Consider the following 12,284-nt stretch of genomic DNA (forward strand, 5'->3'; position numbering starts at 1 on the left):
CTGTCTGGAGCACTGTAGTGGAGAAAGCTTAAGACTGATAGTGGGGGTGGAAAAATGATTCAGGAAGGTAAAAAAAAAAAAAACTTTCCTTCCTTATTTCATCTGTTAGAGTCACAAAATCTTACTTTTTTCTTAAGTTTTTCCCAATATTAGTGCGGTATTACTAACACTATACAGGAAATGACTTGGACATAGTGAAAGACATTGTAAATATCTTACACTGGCACAACGTACCCACATATGTTATGAAAATGTCAAAATATTTAAAACTCTACATACTATGCAACAGACAGTATTCAAAAGATTTGCTAAGTTTATTGTGCAGTAGCTATAGTGGGGGTCTGGAGGGTTTGGGGCGCGGGGAGCAGGAAGCTCAGGTACCGTGCACCAGCAGCTTGTTCTCGTCCCCTGAGCAGAACCAGTAAACAAAAACAGCTGTAAAAATAGCAACCAGGCATGTTTGCCAGAAAAACAAACAGAATGGCAATAAACACATATTAAATGCAATTACTTTTTGGCTCTATGTTTGTGGTGGTCTGCATAAGATATGGTTGAACAGTTTATCTGATCCGTGGCCTGGAATGACTTGTAAATGTGTCCAGTGCTGGTATATGTGACTAGATGAATGAAACAACAACAAAACCTAGTGGAATGTTGAAAAGTCCATTATTGAGGCTCTTGCTAGAACAGCAAGACTGTCTCCACCAATAACAAGCAAGTTTCTAAATTTCATGTTTACAGAGTCCCTTGGGAGCCAGCTTGTCATCCACATGACACAGGGTCATAGATCAGTGACACAAACAATTCAGGGGCCAACTGTTCATCCAAATATTACAATTTAAATAGCACTATTTGTAAAAAAGAAAAAAAAAATGATACTACGGTCATGGTAAGAGACACTTTTGTGATGATATCATGCTGTTTTTATTGGCAGCCATACCAACTAGAAATAATGAATATTGTCATCCTGGCTTCGCTCTGTGTCTTTGACAGTCGCTCCCACTGACTGAACCGCTGAGTGTTGAAGTGGCCTGTTTGTCATCACAGTGTGTGTGAATGCTGGGGTCACAGAGAAGGAATGTGGTCAGCAGGGAGATGATAAAAAGTGAGCCAAGAGAGAAGTCTGAGAAAGAACGATTGAGACCTCTTAAGGGGGCAGTGAGAAGCCTGAAGTAGGCGGAACAGACTGTAATAGTATGATTAAAGCTGGCAGGGATGTTCAACTTACAGCAGCCATGGAGTTGATGCGGTCAATATAGTAGTCAGGCCAGCTGGTGGCCAGTTTGTTGGGATCCTCTTGCTCCTGTTTAGGGACACACAGACAGACTGAATCAAACACACACATACTGACAGTAATAATGTTAGTGTAGTGCACCATTGAAACCAATCACATCCAGTACAATGATTTTATGGATTTTTGCTCTGACAAATCAGTATCAAGAAATATATTCATTTCAACTGCAGACTGAGTTGACTTGGGGCTTTAAATTTTTGTTTTGGTTCACGGCAATTGCACACAGGAGTATTCATATGATGTCAGTTTCATCCTTCTACTCTCTAACTTAGCCCCATACCTCAGCATTCAAGAGTAAATGGATCAGGCAGGCCACTCTATAATAACTGGGTCACAACTTCTCAGACTACTCACTTGTCTTAGCTTTCATTACATAGGGAAAGAAAAATAGCGAGAAAAAAAAAGAAATGCCTTGAGGAACAAAGTGCACTCTACAATAGTTTTCAAACAGCTCTGCCTGAGATCAATTTGTCCTGGCCAATCCAAGGAAGCATAATGCCACGAGCAACTAAAGCACAGGGGAATACAGAGCCCATGTTCCTTGTTCACATCTGGTGTTGTTTAGGCCAGGCATACAGCACTGATGGAGCGCTTTTGATGCTCTTGTTACTGTGTGCACGTCAACAGTTGGACAAGTTACAATATGCCACATTCATGCAAAAGTGGACAACTTTGTAGGATAAGATTTAGTGTAATTCCTCGTCAATATTTTCAGTGTATTTCAAATCTCAATATATCAATGTAATGTCATGTTCAAATTCCAAAATTAAAAGTGCATTTTGAAATTCAATCTACTGCAAGGGATCTGTGTTTTAAAACAAAAAACTCAAATAAACTAATTTCTTTTATATCTGCTTTTGAACAGAAAATCCAATGACCAAAAGATACAAGGACCGGAAAATAACTATTTTTAGGCATCCAATCTCTTCATTTCTAAAATGTTGCTTAAGTATTTGCATGATGGCAGTAGGTCACCAAGTTGATTAAGAGTCGGATTCCATTGTGGGGCCAGCCTGAAATGACTGTCCCCACAAATAAAATCAATGTGGTTTTCAGTCTTCGTAATGACCATTGTTTCTGTTCTGCAGCACCCTCTGCCAGCACTTGCGTTCAAACTAAAAGAGCTAAACTAAAACAGAAACAATAGAAAGCACTGTGTGCTATTACTGCTTACACACTCAGGACGCAATGCCAGACAGACGCTGATGCAGAGATTAACAACTTAACTGCCTTTCTCTGGTCCTTAAGCCGAATTACAGCTGCCAGCACACCCTCAAAAACAGGTTGAGTCCAATGCAACATTTACTCTGGCAGTTTCACGAGCCGAACTAAAGTAGGGTAATTATAGTCTTGTTTTGGGACAAATGAAAAATTGTTATCATGAGAGGTTTGTCTTGGGGGTCCTAGTCATATCAGTCCAAACACTTCCTGGTTCTTTGGCCTTTCAGTGGGATTTCTAAGAGGTGAAGTGATGGACAGTTTGTTCTTGTGAGCCGTGCGCTTGATCAGACCATTCTGGGAGTTAATCACAGTGGATGACTGGTAGTATAATCTTGTGATAAGAAGCCAGACTCCATACAGTGAAGTCTATTACAATTGAAAAGAGCAAACATCAGAGTTTGGATGCGAATGGAGAGTTTGTGCTTGTCTGTGCATGTACACATTAGCATGAAAGTTCTGAACATCAACATATTGTGTACTCCTCTACTTCTGGTTTTCTGGTTGAAAACATTCCAGTCACATGCTCGCTGCAACAGTTTAAAAATCAACCCCATCATTTTACTCCAGCAATTACACACTTACAGTACAGTGTACATTCCTTCATGTTTGGTGACATTAAATGTAAGTAACAGTCCAGGCTGAAGCAAAGGAGGAGAGGAATCCCCAAGTCTATATTTCTGTAAGGCGTCTCTTTTGTTGAAACCATGTGTTGATGGATGCATTGTTTCTGTGTAGATGGAAATACCTGACTAAAGCCAAAGCAGGAGAATATTTCTGTTTGGCAGGCAATTGTGATTGTAGGGGCACCTGTTATAAGAGAAGATGGCATTACATATTTCAGCTGCCCTGCCAACATGCAACAAAGTGTGTCAAAGATTTTGTAACCCACTCTGAAAACAATGATAATTGAGCTCACAGATGTTAAGAGTCCAGAGCACATATACAGCAGAGTTCATTTCAAGTCAAAGTTTCAGAGGGTGCAGAAAGCTCAAATAACATGGTTTGACTTTGAAGTGCAATGGCAGGTTACAACTGCTCGTAGTAATTACTATTAGTTATGAGCATGAGCATGACAAAGGTTAAAGGAAATAATGCCATACTAGCCTCTGTGCTGATTCAGCTCAGCCCCTCCCTTAACTGTCCTGAGCCCAGACAGGCCAGAATCTATACTCTCTATGCTCCCAGTGTATGCTAACATGTGTCCATGAGGTCTCCAGTTTCTGTGGCAATTGGCTTCCTCACACTGTATTCCCATGTGCACAGAGAGGCCCGGGGGGACCATGGCTGTGGTGTGTGGACTTTCACGAGCTGGCCACAACCAAGACAACACCAAGCAGTACAATACTGAATTAAATACCCTACAATCAGAGACCACTTCACAAACAAGGAAGAGAACTGCAAATGACAGAATTTAAAGCAACACTATGCCGTTCTTTTTTTTTAATATATCTTAAAATAATGTCTCTAGGGCAGCATGGTGGCTGAGCACTGTTGCCTCACAGCAAGAAGGTCGTGGGTTCGCAACCTGGCCTTTCTGTGTGGAGTTTGCATGTTCTCCCTGTGCTTGTGTGGGTTTTCTCCAGGTACTCTGGTTTCCTCCCACAGTCCAAAAACATGTATGTCAGGTTGATTGGTGACTCTAAATTGCCCATAGGAGTGAGTGTGAGTGTGTGAGGTTGTTTGTCTCTATGTGGCCCTGCCTTTCACCCAGAGAGAGCTGGGATAGACTCCAGCTGATCCCTGGGACACTGGTTAAGGAATAAGCAGGTATAGAAAATAGATGATCACTCAGCTCTGCCCATCTGCTGCCAGAGGAAGAGTGCAACCTGCTTTATGGCATATGTCACATGTTTTATTCATGTGGGAGCCTGGGAGGAGTTAGCCAACAGCTAACTATAAGACCAACTATAACATGGAATCCTCAAGACCAACACCATGGCAGGCAGATGGATGGATGGATAGATGGATATACATCCCCCATAGGGGAAATTCAGATTGTCAGAGCCATTTCAGAGCCAGTGAAATGGCTCACTAAAAATGGCTATATTGAAGCCTGCGCTTCTCAACCAGATGGGGGAAACTGTGAGCAAAAGTTATAGTGTTGCTTTAAAACGAAAATCAGCAAAAAAAAAAAATTGAATATACTGTTGTCACAAATATGGTAATTTGTGAATCACAACAAAGACTTCTCTGGGTTTTTTAACTTTATTACCAATGATAAATTTTGCATAGATATGAGAGTAATAATCAAAGAGATAATTAATTTGTCACAGTTCTGCGAATAACTTCAAAAGCAACAGTGCTGTGCAAAAGTTTTAGGCACTGTGCCTATCTGACTATCGGGCCATAAATTCTATGCAATATTCTAAATGCATGAATCAAAGTCTTGACAATGTAATTCCTGTACATTACAGTAGAGAAAGTAGCACATGGGGTGTCCAGACACTACAACAGCACTGAGCTGCATTAGCTGTCATTTAAGTAAATATTTTATCCATATTCTCTGCTCCAGCTATCACCACAATACATTCCTGTCTGAACAACAATGGGTTCTCTCTGTCGGGAATATTCATGTGTGGAAGCCAGGATATAAAGCCTCGTCTAGAGAGGCAGGAAATATACGCGATATTGTATTCCAGAAGATTACATTAAATCCTGCTGTTGCTTACAGCTAGCTAATTTTACAATAGGTTACATGCAGGTGATTGCAGTAAAGTATATTTGGCTACTATATGATTAGGAGAGGCATGGTGTTAAGTAATACCATTCCCACTCACAGTATCTGTGGTTGTATGATTTTAGGTAGTGGAAGTGATATACTGCAGAAAATCCTCTGTTAAAGAAAATATAGAACAGTAGATAGTTTTGTCAGTGTTTTGACACTGCTAAAGGGCCATATTTCATTGTTATTGGCTGTAATCACTCTGTGTGTGTGCGTGTGTGTGTGTGTGTGTGTGTGTGGGTACAGCCTCACTCACAAAACACTCAAAGATGCCCTTGTGCCATCTCTTTCATGTTCACTAAACATGCATACAACCATCACTACATTCTAACACTAAGAAATACGATGGACAGATCACCGGTTTATCACAGGGACAGACACACACTTTTGGAGTCACCAGTTAACCCAACCTGTACGTCTTTGGACTGTGGAAAGAAACAGGAGTACTTGGAGAAAACCCACACTAAACATAGGGAGGACATGCAAACTCCACACAGAAAGACCCCAGGGTTGGGTGGCAGGTGCAAACCCAGAACCTTCTTACTGTGAAGTGACAGTGCTAACCACTGTATCAGCATGCCCCGCAAGTTGCATTTCAAATTATTTTTATATTACAATATATCAAATGAATCGGGTAAATTGATGTCTTGCAGTGATAATTCTTCATCAACTTAAGCTGATGTTTTAGTATTGTACTGCTCATTTGATGTGTGATTACTGCAGACTTCTCATCAACCTTGTTTTAAACAGCAGAAGCAGCAGCAGCAGCAGCAGGCAGTCCTTTCCAGGAGCTGAGTGCTGATGATCTGATGTCAGTCTCAAAACTCTAGAAAGACCAAACCAGGGTCTGGATGATAAAGTGGCACTGTGGCAAAAAAATGCAATAATGTATTAATACTTTCTAAGTTTATGTCAAAATGCTGGGAGGCCATTTTGAATAGGACCAAGTAAATACACCATTGTGGTCATAGTGAAACTAACTATCTATTGGATACAAGGGGTGTTAGGTGGTTTTATTAGACCAAGAAGCAGGAGAATGTTTTTAGCCCACATGAAAGAATTAGGTTTTTCAGTTTATGTGAAAATGTAAAAAGACTTGCAATATATGGGTTTCACTGGACTTTGCCAAAGGTTAAGTGGTTCAGAAAATGTGTTGACCACTATGTTTTGCAGGTGAACAAAGTTAGTTTGTCCCTTTATGGCCTCAGCGGCTCCATCCGAGTGTTATCTAACCACGGCAACTGGGGCTGTCGCTGAGCTGGAGGGAACAAGGGGACCAGTGTTTGTTGTAGGAAGGATTGAGGGAAATTCTGCTGCCCTCTGCCCTTCATTGAAATTACTGTCGTGCTGTAATTCTGGACCTGCAAGTGCACATGTCATTTGTGGGTATGTGCAGGTGAAGACAGTGTTCATGCCTTGCTGGCTGCTTATTCACACACACAGACATGCAGGTTATTATCTGATATTGCAAGCTAGTTGTTCTTTTACTCATTCTCTATTACACAGCCACTATCCATGAATGAGGGGCTTGTTTGGTTTTTCCTCCGGCTTTCCGCTGTGCACTGTTACCCTGGTTTTGCTCTCTGTTTCCTGGCCTGGACACATGGCTGTTTTTTTTTTTTTTCCACCTCAGCCTTACAGAGGAAATGATTTCTGACTGGGAGAGATGGGGGAGGAACGGCAAACTAATATATCCTACCTCTGAACCCAGCTTAGGCATGCACTGCAAACCATTTCATTTCCAATGTGCACAGGCCCTTGCCAAAATTTTGTTTCCACTACCTTCTACTACAGCACAAACAGTCCTCATAAATGCTGGTGGCTGCTTGAGTGTGACATTCAATAACTGATAAATATTGCTGCAAATATTATTGAACTTGTGCCTTTATATGCGTAAATGCACATTCTGCCAAGAATTCATTCCCCTTTGATACTACACAATGCATTCAAAGGGCATAGCACACTGCACACAGTGAGTCTTATGGTTATCATAATGTAGTAAAAGAAAGATTATATCATCCTCTCGTATAATTTTCACCCATGATACATATCATTGTAAACCATTGTGGTGTTCCAGGTTCCATCCTTGCCTTGATACCCTCTAAACACACCACAATTCCACTGCTCTTCTTTTTCCTAGGAACCTAACACTGGCCTGAATACAAGTATAAACCTTTACACATGTATGCGCGCATGAAGCTGAGTGTACTTATTTCTTTATAAAAAAGTTGTCAGAGCATATCACATCAGCTAAGCCTGCATGCTTTACAAAGCGAAAGGAGGGATCCGATCACCACCTTGCTTCCAACACAAAACCCTCAGCCAAAAAACAAATTAGCAAAGAGACACAGGGGAGGGTTTATAACTATTTATTCAATTTGCTATTGAGCAAAGGAGCGTGTGGGGTGGGGAGTGGCGTCTGAATTCCCCTTCTTCTCCAAGCACAATGTTGTTTCCTGGTGGATATTTGACCACAAAGAGACCAGAATTGTTGTGGAGAGACACGCTGAAGGGTATGAAGGGAATGAGAGATGTTTTGGCGAGGGGAGAGGGTGAAAGAGAGGGCTAACCAGAATGTTCTACTACTCCCATGGTATGTTGACAATTCTTAAGCAGTGCTAGGAAATTGCTTGTTCTAACGTGGGGAGGGAGATCTGGAGATTTGAAAGCCTTGCAACACAGGGTGGAAGTGTATGTACTCCAAGTTATTTATGTGTGTAGGTACAATATTGCACATATCACATCTTGCAAAAAATGTTGTGTAGCATATAGTGCTGGCGTAATACATGTGTATTTTTACATCAATATGGAAACAAGGACCTGGAAAGGGGCTGACTGTGTGGCTGAGCTGAATTATAATGGTTTCTGGTAAGAGTCAGCCCTTCAGTAACATTCATTGTTGACAGTTTAGTTCTGAACTGTGGGTTCAGGCAGCCAGTCAACAGAGAGCCAGCCAGAGATTGGAGCTGATGTACAGAAAAGGACAACAGAGAGAACTCACCTTCTTTTTGCTGCAATAGATTTGCCATTTCTTCTCATCAGGCAGCGCAAACATAGCCTCTCTGTTCTTATCTGTCAGGTCCAGTTCATCCTGCAACAACAAGAGAGATTGTTAAATCAACACAGCATTCACATTGCACCTAATACCAAACATTTAGTTTAGCACTTGAAGAAGAAATGTGCAGATAAACAATAACTAAGAAAAAACATAACCAGGCACCTTTTAAAGAAATGAGGATGAGGGCTAAAAATAAAATCACCTCATCCCCCAGCATTCAATGTATCAATCCCTGTTGTTCTGTTATTCCTATGACAATACAGAACAAAACACTTTATAAATACTGCAGATCACTGGGAGAGTCAAGGTTACACAGCTATTTGACTGTCCAACTGACTCCCATTATCATTCAGGAACTGGTCTCCATAGACTATAGATGAATGTTTTGATATTCACCCTGCTGCTCTACTCAATTCTTTAGCTTGGTACAAGGAGCTCCCTACACCTTTTGAAATGCATATGAGCCCAGGAAGTGAGTCTCTGTGTGCCACAGAAGAAAAAGTAAAGTCTCGGAAAAGAGAGATGGAGTTGAAGAAAGAACAATGAATTAATATGAAAAGAGGAAGAAATAAAGAAAAGTAAGAAGGCTATGAGGTTCTGGAAATGGATAAGCAGGATGACATGCTATAGCACCATGGCTTTGTGTTCAAGCTCCAAACTAATCTCATCATAATGGGTTTGCTACCATGATGTCAGCTAGGCCCCCGAGGCCCCCCAGAGTGAAGATGGCTACCAGTGCCAAAGGCAGGGCCCCTTAAAGCCGACCAGTAGATTCACAGGGTTTGTTTCCATCCATTCAGCTGGATGGGGTGGGCTGAGGTGGCCCGCATTCCAAGTATCCAACACTATGAAGAATGACATCATCTCTCACCAAGTCTTTTCAATGGAATAACCAGCAGCGGCAGTACTGTGTGTATGTAAGTAAGTGTGTATGTGAACTACAAGAAGGTCTAAGGCAGACAGAAACCACAATAAAGCTTCAGAATCTTTGATCAAACCGTTTTTTGATCTCACCCATGATTTTCAGTGATTATTTGTGACTCAGGCCTAGAGCTAGTGTCTACATTAAGTATGTGTATGTGTGTAGTATAGTATAGTGTAGTATAGTACAGTATAGTATGTGTGTGACTTTGATCCTGACTGTCAAACAGAAAAGTATCTGTCTTGTGGTAACTAAGCATCTACCCTCTGACGCTCTGTCCTTTAGTCTTCATAGATTTCATCTTTGGGTTGGACCACAGCCAATGGGCTCAAAACTCAGGCCCAGGAGCCAGCTCATCTCTGGTCTGTTGCCTGGACACAGGGTCAAAGCCCTGCTGTCCAAGCTGCTGCTGATACTGAAAGCTGATGGGTAAATCAGTGAGACTGACAATCCTGGATTTCAACCAGATGGGAATTGAGCCCAGTAGCTGAGCTCCGTGCTCCTTTGTGTTCTCTCCATCTCCCATCCTGCTACTGCACAAGCCTCTCAATTTATGGATTATATTTATTAATGTGTGGGGGTGGAAAGGCGGCAAGATCAGGGAAACAGGAAAGGAGGGACAGGATGGGATAAGGACTAATGCATCTTGAAAATCTCTTGACTCCATGTTTCACTTGCAGGTACCAGTAGTATGCTCCTGAGAGAAAAAGGGAAAACAGATTTGAGGTTGAGGATGAGGACACTGGCTGGGTGGAGGAATGTTCATGTCATGCCAGCCACAGGACTTCTCATTTTCCAGTTATGCAATATCCCACCATTTTCTTTATTTGCATCACATGGCGTCACCTCATGACCAGTGCAACACCCAAAGAACACCCAGCCCTATCCTCAGTGTTCCAAAACAAAACTGAACCACTTTCTGCCTTGCTGTGTAAAAGCCTCTCTTTGACGTCCCACAGTCCTCCTATGCCAGAATGTTCCTGTTGGGAAATCGCATAAACCAAAGCTAATATTGTTACACCTGCCGCTTGGGGGGTGGGGATTCATACCTAAGGCCTCTGAGACCCTTCTTCCATAATTTGACTAGAAATGCCTGTCACTCAATTTCCTGCTTCTCAAGACTAAAAACAAGGTGAGCTTTTCAAAACTACTGAGCTCATACAAATGACATGAGCTCAGAACAGAACCTAAAACCTTTTGATTGCATAACATGTATGAAAACAGTTGGTAAGCAGCCTCCAATAGAATTGTGTATGCGAAGCTCAAATGGTTAATATGTTTACACTCTAATGTAATACAAAGGAGAACTTTCTTTGAATTAAACAAGGTAAAATGTTCTAGGAAAGAAAGTTGATATACTTTTGTACATTTATATAATGCTGAGTGGTTTGTAAATGTGTACATTTGAAATAAATACTGCCTTAGTCAAAAGTAACAGTAAAATTTAAGGGAAACGAAATACACAGGAAGAAAGAGGGGTCTGAGTGAGCAGGTGTGACTGGTATAGGTCCAAGAACGACATCCATTCACATATACTTGTCGATGAAGTGGCATTTCAACAGTCTGGCTGAGAGGGTCTGTGGTGCATAGTACAGACACATGCAGATGTACACTGTATATATATCCTGCATCAGTGTGGGGGTGAGACAGGAAGGAAAAGGAAAGACAGGCAAGATGGCAGGAAGTTATATGAGGCCTCCAGGGGACCCAAAGGAAGCTGTAGCTGCCATTATTGACCCAACTGAGATTCGATGAGTGTGTATGACAGCCTGCTACAACAGGTCTGACACTGAAGTTCCTCGCACAGAAGCTGGCTTTCCAGTCAAGATAGGAAAAGAGCATTAGAAATGTGAAGCCACTTTAGACAAATTCGATGCAAGGAAGGAGGGAAACAGAGGAAAAAGGGCGTATCCCAGGGCATACGCTGAGAAGGAAACTCACTCCCAGTGGCTCAGAGGGTGGAGAACATTTCCATTCCTTTTTGTTACACAAACATTTTTGATTCACGTCCGGCTCAAAAGTCACACTGGAGGGAACATTAGGAGAGGATTTATGAGAGTCTGGTTTTCCTGGAAACACAATTTGAGGTTCCAATTGAGAAAAGCTAATTTTGCCATCACTGCTTTGAGAACATAAATTCACATTCTACTAAAATCTGTGGCAGAGAGTTATATGGAGTGGGTGCTATTACAGGATGTGGCGTATAGATGCACTGCCTGACACAGCACAACTGGACCACTGCCCAGAGTGGTTGGATTAAAACTGTCCCAAATTATGAAACACAGGCTCTCACATAGTGAAAGAGACAGAAAGCAGATAGAAAAAGAGGGCAGAGAGAAAGGCAGAGAACACATTTTAATCTGATGTCTGCCAGTACTATACTTGCCAGATGTTGGCATAGCAGACCTCATTCACTTATACCATTTATCTCTCTCATCTCAACTCACAACAAATGGGTGAAAGACAAAGTCTTCCCTTCTAATAATTAGACACTTTACAGCATTGTACTGTATGCAAAAACAATACCCTCTTGCATATGGTTAGTCATACTTGACTGCGTTCTCTCTTCACAGCTACAATCTAAACTGAGTCATTGCGTGCAGTTCTCTTCCATAGTAAGCTATATTTTTCACACCTGGGATGACACCAAATCTGTTGCATTGTCTTCTGTTTATCTTTCTGTTTTAGTCGGGGCTGGTTCAGTGGTACACAGTTTGGCTCAAACTTGCCCTTGCAAATCTGTCAACACATTGTGACCATATGTCGACCATTCACAGTAAAGCGTTCATAGTTATCAGCTGATACTCATCAGTGTAGCTGTCCCCAAAATACACTTTGGTTCCTCCTGAAAGAATTGCATTTTGATTCACCAAGCTGCTACCAGTGAGAAATGTAGCCAAATGACTGAGCAGAACCCATTTTCAGTTACCTACAAGTGAGAGTAATTTCACTCATGTTGATGAAATGCCTTAAAAAAAAAACAAAAAATAAAGCTGTCATTTCTCTTAATGCATCTCCAGTCTTCACACATGGCCTATATATGAACTATGCATGCAACTATTGAAAC

The 12,284-nt window shown here is 41.5% G+C and overlaps 1 protein-coding gene across 4 annotated transcripts in view; it reads right to left on the minus strand.

Moving 5' to 3' along the window:
• daam2 (dishevelled associated activator of morphogenesis 2) overlaps positions 1-12,284 on the minus strand; it is a 78,588-nt gene that overhangs the window by 29,024 nt on the left and 37,280 nt on the right. For all 4 annotated transcript variants that reach the window (XM_026314629.1, XM_026314553.1, XM_026314467.1 and 1 more), the window contains 2 exons: positions 8,239-8,328; positions 1,229-1,303 (listed from right to left, as the gene is read on the minus strand). In XM_026314629.1, coding sequence (XP_026170414.1) covers positions 1,229-1,303; positions 8,239-8,328 — 165 coding nt within the window. The remainder of the gene's footprint in view (positions 1-1,228; positions 1,304-8,238; positions 8,329-12,284) is intronic.

This window comes from Mastacembelus armatus, chromosome 22 (genome assembly GCF_900324485.2).
Source record: "Mastacembelus armatus chromosome 22, fMasArm1.2, whole genome shotgun sequence".
Taxonomy (NCBI): domain Eukaryota; kingdom Metazoa; phylum Chordata; class Actinopteri; order Synbranchiformes; family Mastacembelidae; genus Mastacembelus; species Mastacembelus armatus.